Below are 15,345 nucleotides of genomic sequence, written 5' to 3' on the forward strand. Positions count from 1 at the left end.
TTAAAGCCTTTGTGTATACTATTTCTAATGCCTAAAATGCTTTTCTTCCTTTTTGTTATATGGTCTATTTCTTCTTGTTCTTTAGGTCTCACTTAAATGCCACTTTTCACAGAGGCCTTTCATGATCAGCTTATCACAGATTTTGTTAATGTTCTCGATTCCAGCTCTGTCTTTTTTTTCTTTATAGCACGACTACAACAAGGTGTGATCAAACAATGCAGTGAATGTTTGCATTCGGATAGTGAAGTATCCGAAAGTGGGATAAATTGCTAATATTAGAGTATATAATTAAATGTATTAAATCAGATAGTTGGATGATAAATTCTGTAATGTTTTTATTTTAGCCTTTTCTACCCCCTTCCCTAAGTAAAGGAGAATATGATTCAGAGGAGAGTCTGGAAAGTGAGGACGACGACGATGATGATGATGATGTTTTAGCTTCAGATTTCCATCTCCAGGAGCATTCTAATTCAAATTCATACAGGTATGGAATACTTAATTTTAAGCTTCTTTTTAAAAATTTATCGTGGTTTGTATATATAATATTTTTGAAAATAATACATGTGAAATTAGTAGCTTGCAGACTTATAACACATTATAACTCAGATTTCTTTACTTGAAATTATTAAATTCCTTTCCTTAATTATTCCACACTTAAGTTCTTATTTTCCATGAATGGGTGACTTATACTTTTGATCACTCCTCACAAATGTTGCTATCAGATTATTCCTTCCCTTTGCTCTCTGAGATAAATAAACCCCACTATTTTCGCCTAGAAAATCTAATGTCTTTTCAGTAGAACACTAGTACTCTAAGATATCAATGATTACTATTTTTAAAATGGCTTCCACATATTATAAAAATTGCAAATGTTCATAACACTCACCTACAGTTCCAATGCTGCATACATGTATTTTGTTTTTCTGGAAGTGTATCTTCAGGGTAAATTCCTAATAGTGGAATTGTTGGGTCAAAGAGTGGTATATAATTTTACTAACAATTGTCACCCCAGTAAATTTAAAAAATAAAAAAAATAAAATAAAATAAAAAAAGAGACACAGGAAAAAAACAAACAAAGAAACAAACAAAAAAGAGTGGTATATATACTGTTCTAAATCCTTAAGTAAATTTTTAACAGATTTACTGTTACTTTATTTTTAGTTGGTCATTGATGCGTTTGGCAATGGTGCAGTTGGTGCTCAAAAATTTGAAGACTTTCTATCCCTGTGCAGGTCATGATCTTGCAGGTAATAAATATCTTAACATGAATTAATATTGCCATTGCTTTTGATGTACTATTTTGTATTTTTTTTCAAATAGTGGAAAATCATCCTGTTGTAGAAGATAGGTTTCTTTTAACCAGACCAATCACCTGTAAATATGTCTATCATATTGTTAGGTGCTTTTAGGAGGACAACATCCAAGAAAGCAGGGGATTTGAACCTAATGTGAGTGACTGTATTTATACCTGTAGCCGAGGTGTTGGGAGATTTCATAGTAGTAGACACATACTAAACTAAGCAAATGCAAAACCTTAGTGATTGTTAATGCCAAGGAAAATAAACAGGAAAGAAAGGGGCATGGTAATATACCAGGTGGTTCAACTTTGATATGTATTTACATATGTAAAACAAGGTAAAAACTAAAATACCAATTTAACCAAAAACTTATTACATGCTTATATTGGAACTATCGACAGAGGAGAAGTTTATTCTGATATTCCATAATTATATATCTGAAGATCATTTCTAAAATTGAAAAATCAAGAACTCACTGTATAGGAGCCGGCCCCTGTGGCTCAGGTGGTTGGAGCTCTGTGCTCCTAACACTGAAAGCTGCGGGTTTGATTCCCACACGGGCCAGTTGGCTCTCAACCACAAGGTTGCCAGTTCGATTCCTCGACTCCCGCTGGGATGGTGGGCTACGCCCCCCGCAACTAAGATTGAACACTGCACCTTGAGCTGAGCTCCAGGATGGCTCAGTTGGAGCACTGTCCTCTCAACCACAAGGTTGCCGGTTAGACTCCCTCAAGGGATGGTGGGATGTGCTCCCTGCAACTAACAATGGCAACTGGACCTGGAGCTGAGCTGCGCCCTCCACAACTAAGATTGAAAGGACAACAACTTGACTTGGAAAAAGCCCTGGAAGTACACACTGTTCCCCAATAAAGTCTTGTTCCCCTTCCCCAATAAAAAAATCTTTAAAAAAAATAAAATTAAATTTAAAAAAAAGATGAGCTATTAAAAAAAAAAGAATTCACTGTATAAGCATGTTATTTAGATTTTTGTAGGTAAATAGCATGAATAGCTAAAAGTTGAGTGTGGGATCGAGACTCGGGAGTATGGAAGTGTAGAATCGGAGTGCTGAGTTACATAGTATTATTTAACTTTTTTTTTCACTTTTGTGTATTATTTAATTTTCTAAGCAAATCTTGGTTATATGCCATATAGAAATTGGGCTGACACAAAGGTGTAAAGCAATTTATTTTCCTTGCAGACATATTTTTGTAATATTCAGGTACATTTTTTAATGTGAAATTAAAGTCAAAAGCAGTAATTAATATAACAGTCATTTAAATAATAAGCCATAAATATTATTCCAAGTACTAGTAGTAAAGCTATGATGTAGTTTTGACATAGAATTCCCTTTTTTTCTGTTGTCCTAGGCCACCTAATTATGTTGAAATGTTACATTGATTTATGACATCCTTTTTTTAATCCTCTGGATTTCTGTACCCACCTGTTTCACATTTCCTCTGGCAAAATGTGTGTTAAAGCCTTACCTTAGTCATTCTTACAATTGAATATAGCATTTTACTACAGGAGATAAATGTGGGTCAATTTTATTTTCTCTTTTTAGAGCTTCCAGTTAGTTCACCACTTTGTCATACAGTTCTGAAAACTCTTCAGTATTGGGAACAAGTTCTTCTCCGACGACTTGAAATCCATGGTGGGCCACCTCAAAACTATATCGCAATCCATACCTCTGAAGAGAGTTTGTCTGCAGGTCCTGCAATTCTCCGCCACAAAGCTTTGCTGGAACCTACAAACACTCCTTTCAAGTAGGTTTTTCTGGATACTGTTTTTAAGTGTGAGTTTTACTAAATTGTTTTCAGGTAGTATTTAAAGAAAAAATATATGTCTTTTTATGTATAATTTGCTGTTCTGGGCTCATACCTGTGTCTTTGTGTGATGCATATTATAGTCTGGAGGTTAGCAAACATTTCCTGCACAAGTCCAGATAAGGAAATATTTTGGATTTTGAGTCACAGTCCTTGTGGCAATTCTTCACCCCTGCCATTGTGGGGTGAAAGCATCTGTAGACAATAAGTAAATGAAGGGTGTGATCCAGTAAACTTTATTTTCGAAAATGAAAGCAGGCTGGATTTGACCTGTGGGCTGTAGTTTACTGACGCCCACTTGGGAGCAGTGCTATTTAAAATAGCCAGTTAACAATCTGTTTTGCTGTCCATGAGGAGTTTAAAGTGCACCAAAAGGTAAATCAATGCAGTACTTGCTTCATCAAGAAAGGCTTGCTACAAAAATTGTTAACTCAACTGAACAATGTACTTGACATAATGACAGCTTATTTACATTTTTCACAAGCTCTTACCTTGTTGCACATCAGTAACAGAGTTCATGAACTGATATGTATTCAGACAACACTAAGTAGTTTTGCTTCTAGATTTCTTCTAGGAAGCACAACTGAGGGTAGGGGTCAGCAAACTGCAACCCGTGGGGCCAAATTTACCCCTCCTCCTACATTGTAAATAAAGTTTTATTGGATCACAGCCACGCCTTTTTATTTTAATATTATCTCTGGCTGCTTTTCTATTTCAGTGGCAGAGTCCAGTAGTTGTATGAGAGACCTTATGGCCCACAAAGCCTAAAATATTTACTCTCCAGTCCTTCAAGAAAAAGTTTGCCAATTGCTGTGCTAGATGGTTTGGTCTGATCCTAGTTAATTTATTATTATGAACATTTATATACCACTAATGTAATGTGGTCAAGTTAATCAGAAATCGCTGAAGAGTATGATTAAATATACTGTCTCTATATAGATCCAAACACCATCTGGCACTGTCTGTGAAGAGACTTTGGCAGTACTTGGTGAAGCAGGAAGAAATTCAGGAAACCTTTATCAGAAATATATTCACCAAGAAAAGGTGTCTAAATGAGGTGTGTATAAGTTAAAACCCGTTTATTGTTTATTATTAAAGTCTTCTGTATTATGTAACTATAAAGAATTACATTGCATTTTAAAGACTTCTTAAAAATTCATTTTATATCATAAACATATACTGTGCAGTTAATGTAAAGAAAAGTAATTGAAAAGGAAAGAGAGGGTCAATATTTTCCTAAGTCAATTTAATTTAAAGTAACTAATTCGTGTATTTGGGACATTTTTTTCCCAAAAAAGATAATTGTTCACGTTAAGATTCCGTTTTTTGTTTCCTGTGTTTGAGTTGTCATGATTCAACAATTTAAGAGATTAAAGTAGAAAGTTCCCATGATTTTCATGTGACAGTTAAGTTTATCTTAGAAGTTTAATTGAAACTAGGTTCATATATTGAAAACATTTCGAATACATATATTTCCAGTTTATTCCATTGATTATGATTAATGAAATTTTGTAAACTCAATTTATAATAATACTGTAACTGGTTCATATTATCATTATAATGGTTATTTTTCTCAGTTTAGTGCTACTAAAAAGTTTCAATGTGATGATATGGGAGACTTGCACCTGAATGTAAATTAACATTTTGCTTCTTTCTTTGAGACAATTTGCTATTTAAAAATATCGGGTAAACTAAACAGTGAACTTAATGATGTAGTTAATTCCTTATCTCCTCATGGACCAGTAACAGAGTTCAGTACTGGCAACTGGTCTGTGGATCACATTTTGAGAAGCACTGAACTAGTGTAAAAGAAGCTTTGTGCAGTTTTTGACGTGGGAGGGAAAAAGGAAGATATTTTAGTTGGAGAAATCAGGAAATAGAATGGCTTCATAATACACAGCAAAAAGCAAGATAGCGTCCAACCTCTTTGAAAAAAAAGAGAATTATATATATCATTGTCTCTCAGTTTAAGCACTAATTTGTAAGAGGCAACTGTATGCACTATTACTTAGTATTTGCCCGTTTTATGTAAATGTATTTGAATTAGCCAAGCCAGGAAAAAATATATAGTGTTCTTGCTAATTTAGAAGACTTTTGATATGTGTACCTTAGTATAACATTGATATCTAGACAAACAATAAATACAGTAAATACAATACAAATGAATGTATTTCTGTATAACCTTGTGTAAGATGTATCTTAAATATTTAGTATATGAATTATTTAAAAAGTTCAAGAAAAATTTTGGATAAATAAAATTAAAAATTATTTTGCTAGATAATTGTGTCAGACTAATTAGTCTATGTTTACTGGTGAGGTAATGTTTCTTATTTTAAAAAGATATCTTTATCTAAAATAATCTATTACAAGTTAAAGCATTCTGATAATAGTGTACAAAGTACTGCTGTATTGTTCTGTAGAAAAAGCATGTTTACTGTGCTTGTTACTTTTTTGGTTTCTATGATTTACCTTGTTATATGAATATGCAAATTTGGCATAATACTTTCAAATACAAAATAAGTTTTTTTAAAAACATTGCCATATTTGATTAATATAGTCGTAAAAATACATTTCTTTACCTCTGATACATTTAGTGTATTTGGGAAATGAAATGGTTTTCAAAACAAAACAAAAAGCTATTGTACCCCTACATTGTTTAGTTGAATTAGGGAATAGAATCGTTAAGGGAATAGAGTACAATAACCAAGCCAGAACGAGTAAGGAAAGATACCGTGTTTCTCCAAAAATAAGACCTGGTCTTATATTGTTTTGCTCCAAAAGACGCATTAGAGCTTATGTTCAGGGGAATGTCATCCTGAAAAATCATGCTAGGGCTTATTTTCCAGGAAACACAGTAGCAAAAAGATAAATGAGTACAGCTACACCTTTTAAATTCATGTTATTTTATTCTTAGTTTCCTTAGGAGTTTCATAAGATCTTAAGAAAATTTTAAAGTTATTTTTGTATTACAAGTATTTTACTCAAAAGCAGGAATATGAATGCTGGACTAAAAGCTTTATAACTATCAGTAAGATAAATATTTTCTCTGAATTGCAGTGTTTTTTGTCTGCAAAGTGAGTATAATGCCTTCTACTTTGTAGTGTTTTAACCAGTACATTTAACTTATTTAAAACCTAGCATGATTAATGGTAGTAATTAGAAATTTATTATTTCTGCTTTGTTGTTTTATTCTTGATAGTGATACTCTTAAAGGGACAAAAGGAATATGATAAGGAAATTTTTTATAGTAAAACATAGACAGGATGAACAAAATAGAATATTAATTTTGTAGAGTTGGTAGAAAATTATTTAATCTTTACTGGAAAGTTGACTGGCCTATTTTTGGTATTAACAAAATTACCTTCCATCCCTTTTTTAAATAAAATTATGGTTATACTTAAATAGTTGAATCCAAGTCACTCCAACTTTTTAGGTGGTTAGGAAATAGATTCATGAAAGACCCTGTACTTTGGATGGGAGATGATGGAGAATATTTTGAGATTGCTGCTGTTTTCTTTATTCCTTTATGTGTTTGAAAATGAAATTTTCTTCCTCTGATCTTAAAATCCTGGTGTATCCTCAGATCTTTCTTTCCCTCTACAATGTTGTTCAATGATACGTGCATTTTTAAAATAGAAGGTTTTTCCTATTTCTATTTATTTGGAAATTAAGTACAGATAGCTGCAAATACACTACATCTGAATCATTCCCAACAACTACAACAAAAAAATGTTTGGCAGCTGTCATCTTTGTCCCCAATTCCTTTGTGTTTTCTTTCATTTTCTGAGTACTAAAGGTCTTGAACCAGATCTTTCTTTAACGCGTGCTGATATCCCCTTTTAAGGAGGATATGTGCCTCCAAGCAGTTTATTGACTATTTCTGGCTAAATCAAGAGAAGGAGAGAATTAGAAACCTAGAAATCAAAATGTTTTAATCAGTAGGTTTTTATGAGGAGTGAGACAAGACATAGTACTGTGTAAGAGAACAATTTGACTTTAATTTTCAGTTGATAGTACTTTGGCATGAATAGCTCTGAATTTTGTAATACTATGAAATACTTGGGGCGCAATCTTGCTTTAATGTCAACATTTAAAAATGAGTAAAAATTTCTTAGGAGATCAAATGAAATTTATAGTGGTTGTTAATGAGTTTTGAGTAAGTTTTTCATAACCCCTTCCCCCTAACTGTGCACCCCCCACATGCTTCTTTCAAGATATATGAAATTTAAAAAATAGTAACTCAGTCCAGTGCTGTTTTCTAGTAAATTTGTTTAAAAATACAATTTAAAAAATATATCCCCAATATTTTGCATGTTATATCTCGTCCTTACTCTTTGTCATGTGGTTATTCTTTCTTAATGAAGTCATTAGAGGACAACTGTGAAACCATCAAAAATTCTATGATGGAGGAGCCAAACATCAATAAGGTACAAAACATCATTCAACTGAAATTAGAAATTGCATTCTTTAACAAGAAAAACAATGTTTCCATTTTAGCTTTGGACTGGACTTTGTTTTCATTGCAATTAAATTACTATTCCCTCAATTTATTCTTCTTTTATTTTAACAAGTTAAATATTGCAATCAGAAAATTGTTTTAATAATAAGAGAATGCAATTTTAAAAGGAGTTGAATGTATCCTGTTTTGGATACAGATTTTTCTGAGTAAATACAGGTTATTAATAAAATGTAATTATAATAGCCATCACAGAAAGTATAGTAGTAGTGTTCTGTTTTTGCAAGTATCACTTTTGAAGTTAAAGTTCTTTCCTATAATACTAATTTCTTAAAATATACCAAATACTATTATATAACATTTATTTTACTGTTAAAAATAGCCTATAGCTATTTTTGACAAGCATATTGTCTTATGTATAAGTAAGTACTCATAAGTACTTGAGAACAAGAATACAAAGGATGAGAACTTGTGCAATCATGAAATAACCCCCAAATGTTATGTGATCACACATTCAAATAAGCTTTTATTAGGTTGATATATAATTCATGCGTTTCACATTCTGATTTTAAGACTATCTCAACGGAGTGATTTTCAGGAAAAAAATTTCTCAAGAGTTTTTTGTTTGTTTGTTTTAACACGTTGCATACGGAGGGGTTTAAATCCCTCATAAAAATCCGCTCAGAAAAAACGAAGATTCTCGTGATCCGTACACAACGTGTTAAGACTGTGAATTCCCACTTCTTATTTTTTCCCAAATGAATATTTTGGTAAATAGAAATAATTCTATGCAGTTAATAAAAAAGTCTGATTTGCTGTCAAGTGTATAACAAAAACCTTGGCAAAATAAATACATGCAGTCCATACTTTGGAAATTTCTAATGGCCTTTGGGAGTTTTGAAAGAATGTAATTCAAACTGTTAATCAGTTAACAGTATTCTTTGCCTTGCTAATCGTTAATTCCTACAGTCTATTCATTATAGTGAATTTTTACCCAAAGATTTTTCTTTTGATACTTGATAAAATGTTAATGAGAATGTTGTACTACTATAGTCATTACACTATATCAAAAAGCACTATCTTAAATATCATATTCAGCTGAAGATAAAAGATGTTAGGGGTGGGGGCAGTCAGTTATGGGAGGTTACCAGGAAAAGCACAGTAAACAAGGGTAAGGTTGTTATTCAGAATTAAGTTTTTGTCTCCTGTATTGATAAGAGTTTCTAGAAACATGGTCATCCCCATCTTCCTGGTAGAGATAGGAAGAAACCCTTACAAATGGAGATTTCCCTTACAAATGTAAATGTCTTTTACAAAGTGTTAACTATCTTCTACTTGGTTTTCAGAGCTTCTCCCATGTCTACTGTTTCTTAAAATTAACCAGTCAAAAATAATTTTTATGCCAAGAAGACACTGTGGGGTGACATATTCTGTTCCCCTACAGTTTCTTGGCTATAAAGTATGTTACTATACCAACTACTGTAGGCATTTGTAATGCAGTGTAGGCATTTGTGTAATGCATTGTATTACCATGTTATGAGGGCTATGAAGTCACTAGGCAACAGGAATTTTTCAGCTCCGTTATAATCGTTACTGTCATATATGCAGTTTGTCCTTGACCAAACATCATTATGTGGTGCATGACTATATTGAGATGGTTATATGATTTTCTTTTTATAGTTTATCTATATGGATAAATAGGTTGATGGATTTGTTTGATATTAAACCAACCTTGCATTCCCAGGATAAGCCCCGTATGGTCATGATGTGTTATCTTTTTTATATATTAATCGATTGGGTTTGTTAAAAATTTTAAGAATTTTTGCATCTATGTTCATGTGAGATACTGGTTTGTAGTTTTTTATATAATGTTTTTGGTTTTTGTTTGTTTCTACGGGTCTTTTTGGACTTTTTTTTTTTTTTTTTTTGGTTTTTGGTTTTAAAGTAATGCTGGCCTCATAAAAAGAGTTGAGAAATGTTCTCTCCTCTTTAATTTTTTGGAAGAATTTGTGTAGAATTAGTAATATCTGTTCCTTGGTAGAATTCACCAAAGAAACCATCTGGGTCTGGAGTTTTTTGGTTCGAATTCAAACCAAATTCTTTAACAGGTATAAGGGAATTCAGATTATCTACTTTTTTTCGCATGAGTTTTGGTAGTCCATGTCTTTCAAGAAATTTGTCTGCTTTGTATCAGTTATCAGCTATATTACTATAAAGTTATTCATAATATGTGCTTATCCTTGTAATACACAGTAGAATCTATGGTAACGTCACTTTGCATTTCTCTGCTCCAAGTTTGAAAATAAAATGATTTTGCCTTTAATATTTATATTTCGTAATATTTTGGGTATTGGTATCACTTTATATTCACTTGATTACTTCTCATTTCTTTCCAGTATGCCTTTGACACTCTTTAGATCTCATCTTACTTCATGCTTGTTTTACTGAGTAAGCCTGTTCGTCACTAGAGTAGTGCTGAAGTACTCCAGATATACAGCTGTATAATATAGAAGGTGGTAGTAACTGAAAATCAATAATGAGACCTAGAATCTCGGTTCAGTTTTCAGTAGATTTGTTTGAGACCTCGAGCTCATTCTTCCTTAAAGCCTCATTTACTGCGGTGTTTCCCCGAAAATAAGACCTAGCCGGACAATCAGCTCTAAGGCATTTTTAGGAGCAAAAATTAATATAAGACTGGTATTATATAAGACTCGGTATTATATAAGACCCGGTCTTATTTTACTTATAGTAAAATAAGACGGGGTCTTATTTTACTTATAGTAAAATAAGACCGGGTCTTATATTAATTTTTGCTCCAAAAGACGCCTTATAACTGATTGTTTGGCTAGGTCTTATTTTCGGGGAAACACCGTGACATAGAAGATTAGGGTTGATAGTTTTAGACACCCTGCTGCTCTAATTGAGATAGTACTAGAGTCCTGGAGTCAGTTTGTTAGAACTGTTCCCTTCTCCAGTTTCTAGGAAGCTCTGTGGAACACAAACACTATTCAGATCAATTTCTAATGGTAAAATATACATACAAAATTTACCACTTTAATCATTTTAAATGTGTAGTTGAGTGACATTAAGTACATTCACATTGTTGTGCAACCATCACCATCATCTGTCTCCAGAACTTTTTCATCTTAAACTGAAAGAAACTCTGTACCCATTAAACAGTAGCTCTCCATTCCCCACCCTCAGTCAACTACCATTCTACTTTCTGTCTCTATGAATTTTACTACCCTAATTATCTGATTAAGTGGAATCATTCAATATTTGTGCTTTTGTGACTGGCTTAATTCACTTAGCATAATGTCTTCAGGGTTCTTCCATGCTGTTGCATGTATCAGAATTTCCTTCCTTTTTAAGGTTAAATAATATTTCATTGTGTGTGTATAACATTTTTTGTTTATCCATTCATCTGTTAATGGACATATTGGTAATTTTCATCCTTTGGTTATTGTGAATAATGCTGCTTTGAACATTGGTATACAAATATCTGTTCAAGTCTCTGTTTTTAGTTCTTTTGGGTACATACCCAGAAGTGGAATTGCTGGACCATATGGTAATTCTATGTTTACTTTTTTGATCTGCATAAGCTCTTAAAGTCTCTTTTAACACTGATATTTGAATTATTTTTTCTTCATTTTATGACGCATGACTTGAAGCTTTGGCTCTGCCAAATTTTATAACGCATGACTTAAAACTTTACATTAAAAACCTTTAAGACCATATTTTTTGTTGTTAACTACGATTTTATGTTATGTCCTTTAGCAAATTACGTTTGGGGCACAGGCAAGTTCTGTATCTATTTTTAGCTAACCATGTTCCCACTCCTTCCTTTTCCAGTTTAGGTTCCATGATCCATCATTGTGATAAATCCCTTACAAACATCCTCAGCCCTTTTGCCCTGTTCTCTCTACACTTTACGTGCCTTGAAAACTTCCAAACCTGTTTAAACCCATTTGCTGTCAAAATAAGTGCAGTCAGCAGAGATTTAGCCTAGTTTTTCCATCTCCAAAATAATTCTGTTCTATATTCAGATATTTTATTCTGTCCTGTCTTAAAATGAACTGTCACTCTTTTATCCAAGGCCAGATCTTCCACTTGTGCGCTGGTTCTATCTATTCTTTTCCACCTAAGGACTTTGCTTCAATAGTTATCCCCCTTCTCTAATAAAGTTTTGCCTCTCTCTTAGATTATTCTCTTCTACATAAGCAAATACAGAGGGTGCCAAAAAAAGTATACACATTTTAAGAAAGGAAAATTGTATTAAAATTGTAATAAGGTATAACCATAACAAAAGATGATGACAAGTCATGCTTGACTTCTGCAATTACAAGAGGTGCTCAAAGTGGTTGCCATCAGCGTCCAGACACTTCTGATTATGGCAAACTACTGCTTGAGCAACGCTTACCAAAGTGTCCACTTGTATACTTTTTTTTTGGCACAAATGCAAACCAAAAACCTGCCTTTGAATCTGTATACCACCCCAATTCTTTAATCCCCTATCTAGGAAGTTTAATTGAGTTGCCTATAGAGTCATACAAGCCTTAAACAGTACTGTTAGAAACACCATGTAGAAACCACCCAGTTTAAGAAATAAAACATTATCAACTCAGTTGAATGCTTCTGTGATTCTTTGTCCCTATTTTTTTTTTCTCCCTAATAGTGGGCTTCCCTTCCTATTTTACCAACCAGATGTCATGCGTCTCTCTAATCTAGTTACGTATTATCTCCAGCCTACTCCACTGAGATTGTCTTTGTCAAAGTCACCATTGACTTCCAGTACGCTAAGTTCGGTAGTCAATTCTTTGTCTTTTTCTACTTCAGCTTTTCAGTATCCTTTGATTCTGTTGACTCCAGCCATCAATTCTTAGAAGTCTTGCTTCACTTGGTTTCCATAGTATCGTCTTTAAGTATTCATAGTTAGAGAATGTCCCCTTTTTGTTTATAATCAAATTGCATTTTAAATTAGGATATATATTTGAGGTCTTTATATCCAGTGACTATGAGCTTTGTTTGCAAAGGGCTATAGGGCTATTTTGGTTTGCTTATAAATCTCTTTCAATATTACAATTACCTGGTCATCTTAGTTGCCTTTTTTTTTTTAATATTGCTAACCCTACTCAGTTTTGTGGTCAAACAATGGATGGACATTGATGATATTTTAATCTAAATTTTGTGGGAAGTTAATGTGTTGTATTCTAATTTCAAATTAATAACTTCTGCACTTCATAGAAAGTCGTGAAACATTTTATAGTAATTCATTTTAAAGATTGAAGGTTAAGGAGGATAAAATAAAATGAAACTATCCTACATTAAGCAACATTTCCAACTCTTAATAATTTTCTTCTCTTTTTACCCAGAGTTAATAAAATATTTGTGTAACTATTTTAATAAATGTCGATTTTATACAGTACTCTCTTCTGAGTTCAAAGGTATTGTATACACCTTCTCTGGGGTAAGCATAAGGTCGAATATATTTCCCTCACCTAAAGTACATTGAATTATGCTTTATTCAGCTACTAAAATGATTATTGGCTTGGGAAAATTACCTTTCAGGGTCTCAGGTTTTTCTTCTATAACTTAGAAGTTATTTTAGACCAGGAATCAGTGAACTATATTCAGGAGGCCATATTCCATCTGTTCTTCTATAGGTTGTAAACTAAGAATGGTCTTTATATTTTTATAAGGTTATTTAAAAAAAGAATACGTAACAGTGACCCTGTGTGGTCTGCAAAACCTAAAATATTTACTATCTGGTTTTTTAATATTTATAAAATATTATCAAAGGATTGTAATGCTAAGAAATGTGGCAAACAAAGTTTACTTTAATAAATTAAAATGTCTTGATCTTTTAATTCATTGCAGCTTGGGAACATAAGCAATTAATGAAGTTATATGTTATATCAACAGTGTGAAAAAGCAAGTTTGAACAAATTTAAATTCCCCTTGTCAAATAAATTTTGTTTTAGGAATACTGAGCATGTAAAATAGTACCTTTGGATTTAAAATATCTAAAGAGTTTCTTAAAATGATTTATGGAAGTATTAAGTGACAGATTGGCATATATTATTCTTTCTATTACTAAAATCACTGTATTTTTATATTTTCTTTTCCTCCATTTAGATAGAAGCAGATTTGGGATATCCTGGAGGTAAAGCAAGAATTATTCATAAAGAATCTGATATCATTACTGCCTTTGCTGTTAATAAAGTAAGTATATAGACTTTTTTTTCTTCAAGTATTAAATATTCATAGTTGGAGAATGTTTCCTGTTCTGTCAGTTTATTCAGCATCAGTATTTCTTTTTCCCCAAACACTTCTCACTCCTAAAATTGCAATCTGAATAAATTTTTTATTTTATAAAATGATTATATTGTTTGATAATTTTTTATTTTAAATATATACCAGATAAAATAATGTTTTGCTACTTTACAAAGAGAAGTATCAAGTATGTGATACCCTTTAGAATTTACATAACACATGTTAAGGGTTAATCCAAACAAAAGGTTTTCTGTTTTCATTATACATATGTTGAATATGATTCTTAATATTAGATCAACTCTAAGCCCATGTGACTCATAGAAAGTGTCCTTTTTTGACCTATCATTTATGAAAGCTTCCCAACTAGAGTGTTTTCTTTGTATTCATTAGCCTTCTACTCAGCATTCTCTTTTGAGGTACCTATAAGTTACTTACAGAAGCAGTAGCCTTGTGTATAATGGTGCAAGGTTGAAATTTGTGTTGATCATTTTTCCCTCCTATCTTCCCTAATTGCCTTACTAGATTTTATAGTGACTTCTAGATATTCTTATTTCCTTTTATTTCCGTTAACTTAAAGGACATATGTATATATCCTTTTTCATGTATTCCTAATTTTAAAATAATTTTTAAATATTGTCTAGATGTATATCCTATGGCATTATCCATTCAACAGTCATTTCACCACTTGGTTTTCCATCTTTCTTTTCTATGCTATCTCTCTCTTTTCTTTGATTTCTTCTATATAGTTCCTTTGTCATTCTGTCCTCATCTTGAACTGCATCTTTTGTCTCATTCCCTCATAGACACCCCTGAACAATGACTAGTTCTGTCAAGACAGGCAAGTTTGGAATCAGCCCCTTAGCTAGGCAGTTCTCATGTGGTAATAGGATACATACATGTCAAATATAAATACAAAATTATTGTCTATGCCCAGCAACTGACTCCCCCTGAAGAAAATATGGTTTTAAATATTCTATGCTTTAAAACAAACTAAATTTTTGCTTTTTTTTTTTTTTTGGAGGTATATAAGTAACTAGTAATGAACAATCATCCACATACACAAAGTCTGTCATTTACTGTTTGAGTGTATCTGTTTAATTTTTATTTCTCCAGATATGTTAAATTTACAGATAAGAAATAATACCTTTTGCTTTACATTGCATTATTTTAAAATGCCGACATGATCGAACTTTTCCCATTTGTTTGGTTGTGAATTATCTGTGTCAATAGCTGTGAAAGATCTGAGATATTCTCCTAAGATATTCCAGCTAACAAGTTGGCTTTTGCAATTTAATGGATGCTGTTAAAAGACATGATACCTGGTCCAGAGACAAAGGACAGTTTTTCACTAATAGCAAAAGCAATAGCCAGAATATCAGCATTTTTGCACTGGTTCCTGCGCTATAATTCCCACAAAGCGACAGGACGAGGGCCAGATACCTGCACACAAAGTGGTTTGCGTTACAGGAGCAGAACAGAGTTTAGGGAACCCAAA

General features: G+C 32.5%; 1 protein-coding gene across 6 annotated transcripts in view; it reads left to right on the forward strand.

The window, feature by feature from the left end:
• The window catches only part of DMXL1 (Dmx like 1), a 111,755-nt gene that overhangs the window by 71,567 nt on the left and 24,843 nt on the right, over positions 1 to 15,345 (forward strand). For 4 of the 6 annotated variants that reach the window (XM_088796681.1, XM_088796676.1, XM_088796678.1 and 1 more), the window contains 6 exons: positions 345 to 484; positions 1,162 to 1,247; positions 2,860 to 3,061; positions 4,061 to 4,178; positions 7,486 to 7,548; positions 13,713 to 13,799. In XM_088796681.1, coding sequence (XP_088652807.1) covers positions 345 to 484; positions 1,162 to 1,247; positions 2,860 to 3,061; positions 4,061 to 4,178; positions 7,486 to 7,548; positions 13,713 to 13,799 — 696 coding nt within the window. The remainder of the gene's footprint in view (positions 1 to 344; positions 485 to 1,161; positions 1,248 to 2,859; positions 3,062 to 4,060; positions 4,179 to 7,485; positions 7,549 to 13,712; positions 13,800 to 15,345) is intronic. The other 2 variants (XM_088796677.1, XM_088796680.1) reach the window with 1 other exon arrangement.

Source organism: Rhinolophus sinicus, chromosome 3, assembly GCF_057876585.1.
Source record: "Rhinolophus sinicus isolate RSI-liver-muscle chromosome 3, RSI-T2T, whole genome shotgun sequence".
In the NCBI taxonomy this organism is placed as follows: domain Eukaryota; kingdom Metazoa; phylum Chordata; class Mammalia; order Chiroptera; family Rhinolophidae; genus Rhinolophus; species Rhinolophus sinicus.